This window comes from Eretmochelys imbricata, chromosome 25 (assembly GCF_965152235.1).
Source record: "Eretmochelys imbricata isolate rEreImb1 chromosome 25, rEreImb1.hap1, whole genome shotgun sequence".
In the NCBI taxonomy this organism is placed as follows: domain Eukaryota; kingdom Metazoa; phylum Chordata; order Testudines; family Cheloniidae; genus Eretmochelys; species Eretmochelys imbricata.
This window is the reverse complement of record NC_135596.1, coordinates 10051755-10069235: the sequence shown is the minus strand read 5'-3', so window position 1 is coordinate 10069235 and position 17481 is coordinate 10051755. Positions and strand designations below refer to the sequence as shown.

The window sequence follows — 17481 nt, the reverse complement described above, 5'->3', positions numbered from 1 at the left end:
TTGCAAATTGGATACTATTAATTTAGGCTTAAATAGAGACTGGGAGTGGCTAAGTCATTATGCAAGGTAGCCTATTTCCTCTTGTTTTTTCCTACCCCCCCCCCCCCGATGTTCTGGTTTAACTTGGATTTAAACTTGGAGAGTGGCCAGTTTGGATGAGCTATTACCAGCAGGAGAGTGAGTTTGTGTGTGTATGGGGGTGGGTTTTTGGAGGGGGGTGAGGGAGTGAGAGAACCTGGATTTGTGCAGGAAATGGCCTAACTTCATTATCATGCACATTGTGTAAAGAGTTGTCACTTTGGATGGGCTATCACCAGCAGGAGAGTGAATTTGTGTGGGGGGGTGGAGGGTGAGAAAACCTGGATTTGTGCTGGAAATGGCTTTTAGATAAGCTATTACCAGCAGGACAGTGGGGTGGGAGGAGGTATTGTTTCATATTCTCTGTGTATATATAGAGTCTGCTGCAGTTTCCACGGTATGCATCTGATGAAGTGAGCTGTAGCTCACGAAAGCTCATGCTCAAATAAATTCGTTAGTCTCTAAGGTGCCACAAGTACTCCTTTACTCCTGCTGCTGCTACACAACTGCTCTTCCACTTGGAATTTTTAAATTTTGGAGGAGGGAGGCCTCCAGAAATTCAATCAAAGCCTGTTTCCCCAGGCAGCTGAAATTACCCACTGCCTTTGAAGACTGGCAGGCAATTCTGAGTGGGTTTAACATCGCACATAAACCAGGCTAACCCTGTTGGCAGCAGCGGAAAAGAGGACAAGAAACCCATTTCCCACCCCTCCACCCCAAACTTGAGTTCAACATTTCCCTACCCTGGGAAATCTTAGGATAACAAAAACCTGCCGATACTGCCAGCAGCTGTGTATAAGGAGTTACAGGACAAATCTCCACACAGCGGTAGTCCTCTTTGCCAATCACAAGTGGATCTCTAACTCTGACCCGTAAGACAGACACGTGGCATGGTCCATTTTAAGTAGAGTGCGGCTCTCTTCCCGTGGTGCATCCTGCTTTTCACCACCCACCTAAAAACGCTTCGCCAAAGACTCAGGCAGGCAGCTATAAATCGGTGTGAACAAAAAAACACCCCCAAAATCACAGCTCATGCTTTACAGCAAGTCACTGTCTGTAATTTCCAAGCCACCTACTTCCTCTGCACACCCCAGCCCTGTTTTCCATGCCTCACTCAGTCACAGTGGAGATGGGCTCATCCACAGATGATCCAGGGAGTCCTGACTCACTCCTTCAGAAACCCACGGCGTAGAAGCATGTATGTGGCATCAATCCAACCCGCTGGGGTGGGACTCTTCTATGAACTGTGCAGTGCGTCTCATTAACCAGATACATATTTGGCCCAGAAGATTGTAGGCCCTTAGTGCAGGGGCTGTCTTTTTGTTTTGTGTTTGTGCAGCGCCTAGCGCCATGACTCTGGTCCATGACTTCAGCTCCTAGGTGCTAGTGCAGTATAAATAAGATACGCCAGGCGTGGTATTTGATATCCCCCCTCCCCGCCGCCTCCAAAAGTAGCTGTCTAGTGGAGATGTCCTTGGCCAGATCCTCAGCTGAGGTAACTTGGTTGCTGATTTACCCCAGCTGGGAAACTCACCCGCTATCTCTGATAAGGAATTCAAGCTGCTGCAAAGCTCTTCCCCCGCCCCCTGATAAGGTGAAATCAGCTGACTCTCTTTGCCACTTCAATGCAGGGATTGTGGGCAGTGACTACATTAATGCCAACTACATCGATGGCTACCGAAAGCAGAACGCCTACATTGCCACCCAGGGGCCTCTGCCGGAGACCTTCGGAGACTTCTGGCGGATGGTGTGGGAGCAGCGCTCAGCTACTGTTGTGATGATGACAAAGCTTGAGGAGAAATCTCGGGTGAGAAACTTCAGCGAGATGGCTGGCTAGTCATGATCTGGGGAGGTGCTGTGGAGGGGGAGACCCCAAGGGAGGTGCATGTGGAGAGGTGGGGAGCAGCAATCTCTCTGATCTGCAGCCCTCATCTGCTCCTTCAGGAGATTTCTACCTGCCTTGCTGGCCCCCTGCAAGCACTGATTCGTTGTGAAAATACTGTCCACCTGGGAAGTCTTAGATCCTTTCACTGCTCTAAGGGAAGAGGGAATGTGCTCTGAGCCTGGCCCCATGTTAGATCCAGTGGCAAGGTTAGAGTCCTTTTATCTCATGTAATACTCTTCCGAGTGTTCTGCCATTCAGAATCATTCCAATTAATCAGGCATCAGACCACCAGTGTGCCTCAACGCTCCAGCTCTGTGAGTGGAAGCCGCACTTGATGCACACAGGACATAGAACTGAATCTATGGGGTCTCTCCCTATTCTGATGTGTCAGCAAGCAATACTTCTTACTGTTTCTCTCTCCCTTGCCAGGGGCCCATCTTTAATTTCCTTGGCAAGAAGGCTGCATACTGTGCTCTTTGGACTATGTTCCCGAACTCATCGGTGACTTTTATTTTCTAGATCAAGTGTGACCAGTACTGGCCAGGCCGGGGCACGGAGACCTATGGGATGATCCAAGTGACCTTACTAGACACTATTGAATTGGCCACGTTCTGTGTTCGGACATTCTCCCTTCACAAGGTGACATTTCTCTCTGATGCCACGTCTCTCTCTGTTGTCCCATTCCTACGTTCTGTAACTTGCCATGTGTGTCTCATGGCCATTGCTCACTCACACATTACTCTTGATTCCTCTGTCACTCCGCAGAATGGCTCCAGTGAGAAGAGAGAGGTGCGCCAATTCCAGTTCACAGCATGGCCCGACCATGGAGTCCCTGAGTACCCCACCCCATTCCTGGCTTTCCTGAGAAGGGTCAAAACCTGCAACCCTCCTGACGCTGGCCCGATCATAGTGCACTGCAGGTACTGACCCGTTTATTACCAGAACCACAGCCTCCCCCTACATGGAGCCCCTGTTGGAGGGGGGGAAACACCTTGCCAAGCGAATCCCCTTTTCAGTGGGGCATTCAAACACCTTCCTATCACAGCTTCCAGCATGCAGGAGCTGTCTCTTCTCAGGCTTCTGTGCAGCGTGAGGAGGATTTCCCTGTTTGGTTTCTATTCAGAGCAGCATTTCCTGAACTGAGTGGGGCTGGAGTTGGCATGGTTTAGTTGGCATCTTTGATAAGGCCTCATTGCCAGAGTGCTATCCAGTAATGTGTGGCCTTTGAGGAGCTTGCAGCTCGTTTCGGTCACGGTGGGGATGGACGAAAGATGAAATGGGGCTTAGGAAGCAGCATCACCATGTGGAGGGCGAGAGGCAGAGTTGTCCAACGGAGAGAGCTAACAGCATCTTGAAAGAGCTTTGAGAGCCGTAGGCTTTCTGAGAGCAGAGCAGTGAAGTCCCCCTGGGCAGGTAGCATTCCTTAATTCAGTTTACCATCCAATGAGGAACACTTGCAGACTCAGCTCAGACAAATCTCCCTCCTCCCTCAGGAGAAATTTGGAGGGGCCTGCAGGTCACTCAGTGCTGGGGAAAGTAACATCTGAATTTTACAGGCAATTGGGGACTCTAATCCTGCCTCTCCTGGAGGATACAGTTTAAACAGTCTTTGTAACTGGGCAACTTATCACTAACCCCGAAGATGACAATTATCATGCGCCTCTCGGAAAATGAATAAAAAGGGCCATCAGTGGGCCATTTACCGTGACCAGATCCCTGATCGACTGCTCCCGTCTTGCCACAGCTCCAGCAACCTGCTTGGTTCAGGTGTTATGCAGTCTAATTAATGGAGATCCATGAGTTTTTTTTATGAAAAGAGGGACCGCCTTTGAATAGGAGGAGGAAACCCTTTATTTCTAGCTGCAAGTGTTTAGACCTGCAGGGCCCTGCTGATTCATAAATGCCTTCACATGCAAGTGTGATGTTCCCCAAATGTTTTTGTGCATTGAGGTAAAAGGGTGATGCATGTTATTCATTACAGCATCAGTCGTTTCCAAGCTGCCTAAAGATCTGAGTGATTAAACATGCTTTTGAAGCCCTTAGATCATGCCAGCCCTTTGTTCAGGCCTGGAACCCCCTACCAAGAATGATCATAATTGTGTCTGACGGGAGATCTCCCGTCATGGTGATGTTGCAAATGAAGAGGTGTAAGAAACGAGGCTGATCAGTATCTAGGAATGACACATGCATTGGCAGACACGACTTTTCATCTTGTGCCCTCAAGTGACATAGAATCTAACTTTCTGAAGTTCTTACTAAATTGGGCTCTGGCTCGGAGCAGATCTCTTCAGAGTGGAAGCTCTCTGGGGCAGGGACTGTGTATTTTTTTTGTGGACTGGATTGCGCTGAACTTGCTGCTGGGGCCAATAAAGAGGTGAAGTGACCTTTCTGTTTTTCAGTTCTTAGCTGTGGCCACCTCTTTCTCTCATAGATTGACAGACTGTTAGCACACACCTGTAGCTCAAAGAAACGCCTTTCTGGGTTTCAAGACTCTCTGTTTTAATGGAATTTCCCCACCTATTCGATAGGGTTTAATTCTTGTGTTCTCTTTCTTCCTAACCTTTCTCCTTCGTGTTTCAGAACCAGTGCCTGCAAAAACCAGTGTGTATGTTGCGTCTGTAAAGCATGGTCACGCTCTGTACTGTTCTAGGGCCTTTCACTGGATAATCCCAAATCTCTTCATAAAGATTAAGGCTGCATCTTCAGCAGCTGTAAATTGGTGTCACTTCATTGACTTCAGCAGAGCTACATTGATTTATAGCAGCTGAGGGTCTGGCCTTGAAACACCCTGGTGACGCAGGGAGGTGGAATTTTCCCTTGTTTGCAAAAAAGAGGGAAAGTGGCTGGATCAAGTGTCTCTCCCCTGCCCGTGCCAGACGTTCTTCTAGTGCTTTGTCCTGTCTAGTTTTAAGTGACTGAAGCAATAGGCCTTCCACCACTCCTGTGGAAGGCTATTTCACTGCCTGATAGACTCAACATCAGGAAGCTTCTCTGGAGATTTTACACCTAGATCCTTTTTTTAAATTCATCCTGTTACTTCTAGCTCTAGCCCTTTGTCAAATAATTCTCTCCTCTGTGTATTCTTACCATTCAAATATTTATGACTAGCATTAGGTCCCCTTCACAGCCCACAGCTTCCACACAACCCAACTGTAAACCCCCATCCTTCCTGCCAGCCCCTTTCTCATTTTGCTTGCTTTACTCTGAATTCTTTGCTATTGTGAGGCCTAGAATTAAACGTAACGTTACAGGTGTGTTCTTGCAGGAGTTACTGTTCCCCAGTTGCTCATTGATGGGACATCTAGGTGTATGTAGCCCAATATCTTACTGGGGTTTCATGCTGCCATGCCACAACTGGAAATTGGTGTCAGGTTTGCCATCCACTGTCACCCCAGGTCACTCTTGGCATTACTGCTTTCCAGTATCTCCCAGGGTTGAAGCTGGGGATGAGATTATTTCCTACTAGATCTATTAACTTGTGTTTTTGCCAAGTTGAGCCTCATTTGGTTACTTTTCTGCCCATAGTTCTAACCTGTCCACAGGTAGGTCCTTGGTGTATTTGTCCTCACTGGTGTTTGCAACGCCTTCTGAATCAGCCTCATCTGTGAATTTATTGACAATGCTGTTTGCCTTGCCCCTCTGATCATTAATGAAGATGATACTAAGAGCTTGTCTTCAGTGGCAATTTACAGCGCTGCAACTTTCTTGCTCAAGGGGTGTGAAAAAACACCCGCATGAGCGCAGCAAGTTGCAGCGCTGTAAAGCGCCAGCTTGACCGTGCCCTCCCCGCGCTGGGAGCCACGCCTCTCGTGGAGGTGGGTTTTTTAGAGCGCTGGGAGCGCTCTCCCCCAGCGCTCTGCCGCGACCACACAGGCCACGTTAAAGCGCTGCCAGTGTAGACTAGCCCTAAAGAAAATCTAACTTCACACCAGTTTCTGGAGCACCCCACTAGGCACCTCTCTGCAACTCGATACATTGTGATTTACCATGACCTGGTGTTTGCAGTCCTTTTAGCCATGGGAATGTTTGCCTCCAAGCCAACCTGAAACAATTCTGAGTACGGTTTTGTGCATCTTTGTCTCATGCTTTACTAAAATCAGGATATTACATCTCCAGTGCTTCTATTCATCCATTCATTTTGTAACTGTCAACAAATCAGGCCAGGCAGACTTGATTACTTTTTATTCATAAAGCCGTACTGCTTATGGCTCAGAATTCCATTCTCCTAGATGGCAACAAATCATTTCCTCTCAATACCTGATCAGTTAATGTACCAGAGTTGCAATTAAACTTAGCGGATAAGTGCCAGTCCTTTTTCTAGAAACCAGTGACACCTTTTACTTTTTTCCCCCATCACCGTTACACCCCCAAATTGTTGGATGCTGCATGCTCAGCTGCTGTGGCTGTAGGACAGAACCCTGAGACTAAAAAACACTAAATGCTCCACATATGGCTAAATCCTCTAACTAGCTTTTAAAATATCACCCAACTCCCATTGACATGAACAGGAGTTGTGTGGTCAGTCATTCAGCAAGTTCCCTTAACACAACAGAATGCACGAAATATCTAGCCCTGCTGATCTATGTTCTAAGTCTGCCAGTAATTCATCCACCCTATATTCTTTGTCTGTATCTATATTTACAAGGTCTCTATTGCTTCCTACTTCTCTTTCATGCTCTTCACATACCTCCCCGTTGTCATTCATTGTCTACATCTGCTCACGATCGCCCACTCCCACTAAGGAACGGCCATCAAGGTAAATTTCTCAAGAGAAAGGCGGCACTGGGGTTTGGATTATGTTGCTTACTTTTCCACCTCTCCTTCCAGCGCGGGAGTTGGACGGACAGGCTGTTTCATCGTGATTGATGCCATGCTGGAGAGGATAAAGCATGAGAAGACAGTGGACATTTATGGGCACGTCACCCTCATGAGGTCACAGCGGAACTACATGGTCCAGACAGAAGACCAGTACAGCTTTATACACGATGCCTTGTTGGAGGCCGTTGCTTGCGGTAACACAGAGGTCCCAGCCAGGAATCTCTACACTTACATTCAGAAACTGGCGCAGATAGAGGTGGGCGAGCATGTGACAGGCATGGAGCTGGAGTTCAAGGTAATGGCAGAACACTGAGGTCTAGGCATGCAGCGGGGGGTGGAGAACGGAGACAGGAAAGGTGCTGTTGGGCTTCCATCTTAACTGGGCCATGCAGGAGACAGCCGGGCAATGCCATGGGCCCCGTCAGCACTGGGATCAGTGTTCGCATCGTGCTGATCAGCAGGGTTCTGCCACGTTCAGTGTGATGGGGATGTTTTTGAGAACCATGTTGCAGTCACTTCCCTGAGGCAATCTGCAGCATAGACTATCACCAAGTATTAGAACACCGCTCTAACATGGGGGTTCCAGGGAGGGCAGAGTCCAGACAGCAGCCTGATGTGTACCTGAAGTTGCTCTTTTAAGCGGGACGATAATGGGCACTTACACCAAAAACCCTGGCACCTAAGGAACTTAATCGTAATAACCTTCTCCCATTGGAGAGAAAAGGCAGGGCGGGAAGGGAAGATCTGTGCTTCTGACAGGAGCTTTCTGCAGCTTAGGCTCCAAGGATGACAGATGACTGGCCCTTTTGAGGGGGGGAGGAATGTTTTTGTGTTTCTACATTAAAGAAGTAATTACATTTCTGACTCCGGGGCTGCTGCAGTGGCTCCCAGGGGAAAGACCAGCTGTTGGGGCAAGACTTTAGTCTAGCTCTCTGAAATCCAGGTTGAATTTCCTCCCCGGCTCACATTTGATTTTAATGCTGTATTTCCAATGTGAAACGCAGTCAACAAATCACAACAAGGCTTTGCAATGGGGAAGGCCCTGACATTTCTGGCACTCGGCTTCTGGAGTTGCAGCCCCCCCAGTAAATAAATGAAAGCCAGAACCACGCAGGGGAACTTGGAGGCGGAAAGAAATTCACCTGCCTTGGGGCTGCCTCAGTGGGTTGGCGTGAAGATGCTGCTGAACCATTTGTCTAAGATCAGACCCAGGCCAATGGAAACTTTTGTCCTGCCCACCTAAATAAGCCAGTTTGTCCCAGGCATCTGAGCAATTCTCACCCTTTTCCGGGAGCTGAAATAACACCTGTTAGAACACGTGTGTGTGTTTTTTCCTTCAGCGACTTGCCAACTCTAAAGCCCACACTTCCAGGTTCATAAGCGCCAACCTCCCGTGCAACAAATTCAAGAATCGCCTTGTCAACATCATGCCATACGAGACCACCCGCGTCTGTCTTCAGCCCATCAGGGGAGTGGAGGGGTCAGACTATATCAATGCCAGTTTTATCGATGGATACAGGTAAACGGCAACACGTTGCAGCCTGCTGTTTTAACAGAGAGTAATTCAAGCTGATTTCCCTTTTTTGCAAGGTGCTCAGAGAAGTACAGTTTAAAGAGGTAGTGACAGAAAAGGGGAAGGAAGGCTGAATGGATTGATTTGCCAGCCTGGGTCAGAACATTGATCCATCGCTGGTCTGTTCTAATCCACACCTGATGCTTTAAGGGACTTGAATCCCATCCACCCACACTCTGCCTCTTGTGCAATGCTGAACATTTTACGGGGCAGATTCCTTCCTGACACTATGTTTGTGATCAGTTCGCAGCTTGAAATACTGGGTTGGATTACCTTTTCCCCAGAGTATAACCTCAGCTGTTAATGGTCAGAACATTTTCTCTCATTTTTTAAAAAACAACAACATCCAGCTGCCGTGTTAGACTCAGAGTATCTTGGCTGGATGGATTTCACTATGGGGAATGTTTATGGAACAGATCATTCCTGTCTCAGCCTTTCTTTAGCTGTTGGGACGTTGGGAAACAATCAGTGTTTTGCTGTTTTGGAGCCAGCGAGCAAAGCTGTAGTAGGACCCACGCGGCAATGCTCTGAGACCTTCTGCCTATGCAGGCCTGCCAGAGGCTGAATGCAGAGGAGGGAGGGCGCTGAGCAGCACCGGATGCAGCGAGGGCTCTCCCTCCTTCATGCCTCTGGGCGCACAGACCAGGCAATGCGCTGCTGCATGTGGCCACTGGCCCTCCCCGGTTTTGCTCAGATAGCCCAAGTAGCAGACTGCCCTCGGGTCCTGCACACATGTGCATGGGAGGATGGCAAGTGTCATGCTGCAACCTCCTCTTGCATGACTAGACAGGATTTAGCCCATAGTCACAGTCATTAGGGAAATCCCAGCCCAAGGCCTTTGAGTCACGGATCCCTATCCCAAGCCTGGGCATCTCCAAAGAGCTGCATTCCCATCTAGTTCATAAGGCCTTCCAAATATCCGGACCCTTGTGACAGTTCTCAAGCTGTCCCCCCAGTTCCTAAGGCCATCACCCCAGACCCTGGCCTAATAACTCGTCACCTTGTGTGTGGGGTTTGTGCTTTCTTTCAGACAACAGAAAGCCTACATTGCCACTCAAGGGCCGCTGGCAGAGACCACCGAGGATTTCTGGCGGATGCTCTGGGAGAACAACTCCACCATTGTGGTGATGTTGACCAAGCTGCGAGAGATGGGTCGGGTAAGCATGGACCCATCGAAAGGGTGGTTGAGGGCTGGGAGGGCAACACAGTTCAAAGCCCTACAGCAGCGTAAGGGGTTAGCTGCGTTGTCCTAACCTGGTATCTTTTCTCCCTCGGCAGGAAAAGTGCCATCAGTATTGGCCTGCTGAGCGATCCGCCCGGTACCAGTACTTTGTGGTGGATCCCATGGCTGAATACAACATGCCTCAGTATATCCTGCGAGAATTCAAGGTTACTGATGCCAGGGTGAGTGCTCAGTCTTCTCTCTTTTCTGGGCTTGGAAGTGTGAATTCTATGTTCATGCCTTGACCATACAGTTCTCGCTTGGAGTCCGCACACAGGGACTATCCAGAGAACAGTCCTAGGTCTGGATTTCCTATCTGGCAGAAATGGAGATTGGAAAACAGGCCATTGGGGTTCCATTCCCCTGCTGTGAGGTCAGCACTGTTAAATGAACAGAGAGGTTTTCAGAAGCTGTTGAAATCGGCTGTCTTTCTCTAGCTCCTGTCTTCTGGAGCTCAGCATTGGTCTATTATACAGCTGTTCGCAAAGCTTCTCCTAAACCCCTGACTCCACCAACATGTTAGCTCACACTGGGTCATTTCTTTGAATTCTTTTCTGAATTATTAAATTCTAGGAAGACTTTGGAGCAACAACTTCAGCAGTGCCCATTTGGATGCTTCAACAGATTTGTAGATAAGTTGCTGAGGCCAGGGAGGTGTTTTGACAAAATGCGCAAAGCACATGTTGCTATCTTTGGTCTCTCTGAGGCACTGTGGGGAATGATCAGGAACTAGACTCCTCTGGACAGGCGCATGGATGTGGACTGCAGTACTTGGGGATGAAGTACCTTCCAGTTGGTTTCATTAATCACAAGTGAATGAGGTGGTTGGGTGACCTCGCTGATAGCGAAAGCTGTACTCTCTGTCGTGTCTTTCATACACACTGAATGCCAACAGGCTTTTACAGCAGTAACACCCTTAGCATCCAACAGGAGAGCCATTAAGATGAGATGCTTTTGGTTAAGAGAGCTGGGGAGCTGCTGAGGGCAGAGTGTGGTACACAAATGCTGTTGCAGAAAGGACTGGTGAGGCTGCATGAAGGGACAGAGAGGGGAAGAAGCAGCAAGGAAAGGAGGTGCACAAGTGTTGGGATGGGATTTTAAAAGAAGGGACAGAAATTTTGAGCCGGGTCTTGAAATGAATGGGGGACCTGTCCTAGGTTTGAACAGATGGGGTTGTGCTGCTTTGACTCTGCTGCTGGAGGCTCCTGGGTTTGTGAAAGGCAGGGCTTGGAACTAGCTTCCCAGTTGCAGTTTTATACTAGTATGTGCCCTTTTAGCTCCTGGCATATACAGGAACTGAGCCTCAGTCTTTCCCGGGCAGCAGACTCTACTGCAGTCTTAAGGTAGCGTCTTTCCTGCTCTGCTTTCCAGAGCTGGTCAAAAAACTCAGAATTTCCATTCCAGGAAACTTCTGAAATTTCCTTTCATCCTGAACTGGTACAAAACCACACATTTTGACATTCCCCACTAAACCCACATTTATTTATTTAGAAAAATTGTTTGATCAGATCGTTTTGAGCCCTTTAATATAAAAGTCTAAACAAAGTCCACTTCGCTCCTTCGTCAACACTTGACAAAAAGGGATCCCTTCCCACAAAACATGTCAGCTTGGCGATATCTGACCCCTGTTCAGTGTGCTTCAATGTTCCATTCCCCTCCTTCGCTAACGGGGCAGCTGGGAGATTTGACATTAGTATTATTACCGGCATGAATATACCACATGTTTTAACTGCAACTTTTGTTTTTTCTGTTGCTCTTCCCCAGGATGGTCAGTCCCGAACCGTTCGTCAGTTCCAGTTCACTGACTGGCCCGAACAAGGTGTGCCAAAATCAGGAGAGGGTTTTATCGATTTCATTGGACAGGTGCATAAGACAAAGGAACAGTTCGGTCAGGATGGGCCAATTTCTGTCCACTGCAGGTAGGCAAATGAGCATGTAAAAACGTCCTTCAACAGGGAGTAGAAAAGCATGGCCATCTGTGCCTCAGTGCAAATTCCCTCACAGAGCATGTGACCTAGTATTTTGTCATTTCTGTAAGCCCAGCTCCTTGGACACACCGGGGGGGCTGTGTATTCCTCCATTCCCCTCCACTAGGTCTTTGTGGGTCACTCTCTCCTCCTTCTCCTAGACAAAACAGAATTAATGTTACTGCGTTACGTACAAACAGAGAAATGCCGTCCCGTTGAGTGGAGGGCCTCCTTTTGCTCCCCCAACAAATCCGAATAAAAAAACTACACCACCATTTGCTAAGCCAGATGCTACACTGGATCAAGACCTATTCCTGAGTGGCTGAAGCAGATAATAGAGGGCATTACCTCATCATCTGATTTAATGAACGAAGTTCACAAGGATCTAATGTTGCTTCCGAATCATGGAGGATGTTTTTTCAAGTTTATTTTTATTGCCATTAGAAAATATTTCCAAATTGAATATTTGTCTATGGCTGGAGCTTTTGACATTTGTGGATCAGTGACTCTGGTGGTTTTAGTATTTCCATTGCTGGGAGAGGACATTGGGCGGGAAATCTGACACTGGACAAACAAGGATTGATAGGCGGGGACTTCTGCCTCTGATTTAGTTATGTTCGTTGGACATGGATGCCAATTTATTGCTTTACGAAAGATCAGAACATGTAAAGGCTGAAGGCTTTGTTTAACTGCTACACTGCCTGCTGCTTCCTTACTAAAATACACACAGGCGTATAACAGTGTTGTTTCTTCTCTCACGTCTGTAGCGCCGGAGTGGGCAGAACTGGGGTGTTCATCACACTGAGTATCGTCCTGGAGAGAATGCGTTATGAGGGTGTTGTAGATATTTTCCAGACAGTTAAGATGCTGCGAACACAACGACCAGCGATGGTGCAGACGGAGGTAAAGAACATTGTAGCGATTAACTAACATGTGTGGGTGTTTGTGAATGGAAGAGAGAGCAGAAAAACACTGAATTGCCTCTTTCCTGTTACTGTTAATCTCTTTCATACCTAGAGGATGAATGAGCTTTTGCCTTTCTAACCACCATGCTAACAGGAAACTTGAACTCCTTAAAAACAAGGGCCATGATCCTCAAGGCTAATTTCAATTGAAATAAATGGATATTAGGAGCCTAACGTGCCTTTGAGGATCTGGGCCATTGGGGCCTAGGCTGAACTGCTGTGTCATGTAGCAGAAGTATAAGGTACAGTGGTAAATGCACATTGATACATGCTCTCTTCAAGGGCAGCTGTTGTCTGACTCCCAACCCCATACTCTGTCCACTAACTCAATGGTTCTCAACCTTTCCAGACGTCTGATTTGTCTTGCATAGCCCAAGTTTCACCTCACTTAAGCAATTTTTCTATAATGGTAAAAATACAAAAGTGTCAGCACACTATGTAATTGTAAGTACAATATTCATATTCCACTTGATTTATTTTACATTTCCATGTATAGTACATAGGGCAGTATAAACAAGTCATTGTCTGTATGAAATTTTTGATTGTACTGACTTCGCTAGTGCTTTTTATGTAGCCTGTTGTAAAACTAGGCAAATCTCTCGATGAGCTGATGGACCACCTGGAAGAGCTCTGCGAACCCCTAGTTGAGAACCATGGCACTAGCAGATTCTGACCTCAGCCTGGCTGTCAGTTAACCATGGATGTAAAATTGTGACAACCATGGCTATGCTTATGAGTGCATTTATCATCCTGCGGATCTCTATGATCCATACAAGTGTTTACTCAGCTCTGTGGCTTTCTGAGAAAGTTTCTTCATTTCCAGTATACCCAGTGTCCCTCCCCCCCCAATAGCATAAAAGCTGACTTAGCAAGCTGTGAAGGGGTTAATTGGAATGTCTGGGTAGGGGTTTGCAACAGGTGTTCCACAACCACTAACCTGTTGATTGTCTCCTCTTGACCACATCTAGGATGAATATCAGTTCTGTTACCAGGCAGCTCTGGAGTATCTGGGAAGTTTTGATCACTATGCAACATAAAAAGCCATTCGTCTTGCAGACTCTACCAACCACTTAAGTCCTGGAAGGCCTCTTCTGACCCAGGAGGAGTGCTTGAACTTACAAAACTGACTCCGAAGAAGTACCTTTTCATTTGGACCATGCAGTGGGGGAAGGATTTGAAAGGAACACCCCTTCAGGAACTCCATGTTGTAACCTGGAACGTGAAGAGGCAGCTCAGCAGGGTGCTGAAGGATGATTTTAAGTGGTGAACTGCTCCTGTTACCTCAAGTGGTGTTCGCTATGTAGGGCATATGGAAATGTGTGGACATCATCGAACGGATCCAAAAGTTAAACACACCCCTTGTGAAATGTTACCACTGAAGGGAGCAGAGAGGGCTGGAGAAGAGCAGGACACCAGCTTTGGTTACATCATTAGAGTTCAGTTTATTTACTAATCTAGTTGGCAGTCTTTAAAGGAAGTCACTTGCAGAGTTGAAGGTGCTGTGTAAAAATAAATAAATCTCAATAATGAAACAAAATTAAGGTCAGGAATACTTCTAGCTGGAGTTTTAATAAACCTCAGTCTCATCATTGGGCTGATTCAGGGCTTATCAGCCCCTTGCCAACACCATTCCCTCAATGCCTCTGCTCCACCCCACCCCACCCCCCAATCTTTTGCATACTTGGAACATTCCTCCTAATCCCCACATTTATTTTTTTAGGCTATTTAAAGGGGAAAAGTGGCTGTGATCTAGGGGTCCCCCGCCTGTGGGCGGTCAGGTAGAGACAGGCTCTTCCCTGGCTGGGTATAATGACTGTTGGTTCTCTTCTCCCCTTTCAGCTCATCCAGACACAAACACACAGGCGCTGCTTTGAATGAGACGTGTTAGGAGACTGAGCTGTACAGAAATAGGACTTTCCATATTAAACCACCCCCTCCTTCTGCACACAGCTGCCGTTCCCCTGGAGGGGGGCATTTTTGAACAGAGCCCTTACAGGGTTGATTCTAAAGAGATTCATTCCCAAGAAGCTATTGCTTCTTGCTGCCAACACACCACCTCCAATATAACAGATCTCAGAGACGGTCCTTGTCACCCCAAGTTCATAGGCACAGCTGTGAACATGCCCTCGCTGTATAATAATTTGGAAAGATCAAGCAAGATGCAGTCAGTGGCTTTCTTTAAAGTATCGATGTAACTGTAACAAGTGACATTACCTTTTTTTTAAATAGTGTATTTTTTCCTTTTTTAAAAAAACAAAGAATATCCGTCAATGAGTTTAAAAGAAAAATTTGCTTATTTGTTCATATTATGTTCAAAGACAGTCTATTTTTTCACTGTAGAAATGTTCCGTGTAATGGCTGTGATATATAAAGATGCAGTGCAAATTGCTACTTCTACATATTGCTTTTCTACCATTTAAAAGGTTTAACTTGCTCATGTAAGAACACAATGTCTCTTTATTTTAAATCTCAGACCTGTCTCTGGAAGGGTGTGAGGTTAGCAGGCTGGCTTAGGGGGGGTTGTAGTCCCAACTCACTCCCCCTCCTCCTATGGCTACGTTGCCTGCTCTTCCCAGGGCCAGTAGTGAATTGGGAGATTAAATACTACCAGGGTCTTATGACTGAAATAGAGAGAGGAATTTCAGAGCCATGGCAGGCACGAGCCCACAGACACATGTGTGTACAGTTTTTAAACATCACATCAACAGAATAATAATGGGTATTGTAATAACAGCCCAAGGCTCTTCATGCAGGGGACCATGTGTCAAATACTCCAGCAGTTGTACATGAAAAGGAATTGTGTTGCCAAAGTACACTGAGGAGAAAAACACTGCCCCAAGAACTGCTCTCCCTTGATTATTATTTTTTAATTATTTTCTAGAGAGGTAAACATGGCCACATGGGATGAACTAAATGCAACCAAACTGCTACCCTCCCCCCCAAATCAACCTCTGTCCTGTCTCGAAAGGGGAAAAAAAGGCTTCTTTGAGATTTTACTTCCTACTTGTGTGAAAGTTTCCCAAATTTCTAAGTATGTTGCAGCAAAATCTTATTGGGAGAGTTTTGGGGGGGGTTGGATAAGTTTTTTCTTTGTATGAGAGCAAAGTGCTGTTGCTTTCACACTGTTATTTCAAACTGAATCAGTAAGTGGTTTTCAGACCACTGTGTATGTAGATATATTGACTTTGTATTAAAGGAAGATTGTCTGAAAGGCCTGCCTGCAGAGCTGTTTGTTGTTAGAATTATGGGACGCATGCAGAACAGAACCAACCAGCACAGCTACTTTATCGAATATATTTTGCAGAACTCCAGCTGCTAATTGGAGGACCTTGGAACCCTGGTGGTAGCACTCAAATGCATCTGCTTTCTAGAGAGCATGAAAGGGTGCAGCCAGCCCTGCACGAACAGCTGCCTGCTACAGACAGAGTGGGGTTTGTCCCGCTTTTGTTAGAAGTAACCCTAGATGATAGATTTGAGAATGAACCGCTCAGTATACCATTAGACAAGGAGATGGTTCTTAAAGGAGCATCTCCAGTTCTCACTGTCTGCCAAGGCTTTTCCTGGCTCAGAGAGGCCTTGGACTCTGAAATCTAACCCCTAGCATATGCCGCTCATTATTCTAGCTGCCAGCACACCTGTGCTATTCCACCTTTTTTAAGGGCCTGCATTCATGCTGGGCCAGTAGGAAGACGCTTGTCCTTGGGTTTGGGAAGACCAGAGCCTCAATGAGAAAGGAGAAAATACTCTACTTTCTTCCTATGCAAAAGGACAATGTGGGCAGCGCGACACAGCAAAACACAAAGCGCTGGCAGCAAGTCTCAGGCTTGCAGAGCTAAGGCGAGCAGTGTAGCTGTTCAAGCCTGGGTGGGAGCCCAGGATCTGATACCCTCCCATCTCCACTGCTATTTTTAGCCCTGAGTCAGGTGATTTGGGGCCTGAAACTCTCTGCTGCACATTTTGTTGTTTGCTGTGTGGATGTAGCCTTAGAGGGAAAATTTGCTAGAGCGAGAAGGAAAAGAAAGAGGCACCTGCCACAAACTTGTAGGACAGGGAGAGCACCGAGGCAGAAGGGAAGCTTCCCTCTCCAATCATTTACCCAAGGGAGGCTGCCTAAGATCACCAGTGCCCCACACTTATGGGCAGCTGGCACCCTGTGCCCATCAAGCCTAGTGCACAATATCTAACCAACGGACGAGCAGCTTCATTGTAAGCCAAAGTGAAATGCACGGGTTGCAGGAGACAGAGAGGACATGGGAGCAGAGAAAGAGCTCCAGGCAGCTGAGGGCAGTGCTCTCAAAGAATGCCAGCCCCACTGCAAGGGCAGCATGGGGATGATACAGCAGGCCTTAAAGGGCTTGCAATGGATCTGGCGATGAATATGGGGTGACAGAAAGGATGCAGGGGTTACTTATTATTTACATTACAAGCCCCACTCAAGAATCAGAGCCCCCATGGGCTGGTACTGTACAGCCATGATCTAGAATGCAGGGATGATTTAGTTACGCTTCCTGGAGTGAAAGTTAATAGTTCACATCAATACACGGGTGTTTCATGTTCGAACAACATCCCCTTAGGTGTACTCAATCAGGTTTTTACATGTCCGGCAAGAAGCAACTGGGAGTAGGAAAGAACCATCGTTCTTAGAGAGAGGTGACCAAGGGGCCGAGAAGGAATTAAAATGCACTTGCACAGCCAGCCCCACTTGTACTGTGTGGGGCGAGGGTTGCCGTTCTCTGAAGAATTGGGAATCAGCCGCTAACAGAGAGGAGTGAGACTGGACTGCAGATCTGACCCAGATGCTAGTATGTACCAAACAGACATGAGAAAACCCTGATGTACAGAAAATTAAGACACGATGAACCAAAGCACTCGTACAACTGGACTAAAAACACCAGTGGGAAACTAGAATTTAAAGGAGCCTGTACCCACTTGAAGCTTTCAATCGTCTGCTCTCAGGCCAGCTCAGCAGATGG

At 47.1% G+C, this 17481-nt stretch overlaps 1 protein-coding gene and 1 long non-coding RNA gene across 4 annotated transcripts in view; one reads left to right on the top strand and one right to left on the bottom strand.

The window, feature by feature from the left end:
- The window catches only part of PTPRS (protein tyrosine phosphatase receptor type S), a 134059-nt gene extending 120514 nt beyond the window's left edge, over positions 1 to 13545 (top strand). The window contains exons 19-28 of the mRNA XM_077841947.1: positions 1710 to 1885; positions 2483 to 2602; positions 2729 to 2883; positions 6791 to 7076; positions 8122 to 8300; positions 9385 to 9511; positions 9633 to 9758; positions 11341 to 11495; positions 12311 to 12446; positions 13477 to 13545. Coding sequence (XP_077698073.1) covers positions 1710 to 1885; positions 2483 to 2602; positions 2729 to 2883; positions 6791 to 7076; positions 8122 to 8300; positions 9385 to 9511; positions 9633 to 9758; positions 11341 to 11495; positions 12311 to 12446; positions 13477 to 13545 — 1529 coding nt within the window. The remainder of the gene's footprint in view (positions 1 to 1709; positions 1886 to 2482; positions 2603 to 2728; positions 2884 to 6790; positions 7077 to 8121; positions 8301 to 9384; positions 9512 to 9632; positions 9759 to 11340; positions 11496 to 12310; positions 12447 to 13476) is intronic.
- LOC144280155 (uncharacterized) overlaps positions 11055 to 17481 on the bottom strand; it is a 34049-nt gene continuing 27622 nt past the window's right edge. For all 3 annotated transcript variants that reach the window (XR_013348737.1, XR_013348739.1, XR_013348738.1), the window contains 2 exons: positions 13446 to 14007; positions 11055 to 11700 (listed from right to left, as the gene is read on the bottom strand). This is a non-coding gene — a long non-coding RNA (uncharacterized LOC144280155). The remainder of the gene's footprint in view (positions 11701 to 13445; positions 14008 to 17481) is intronic.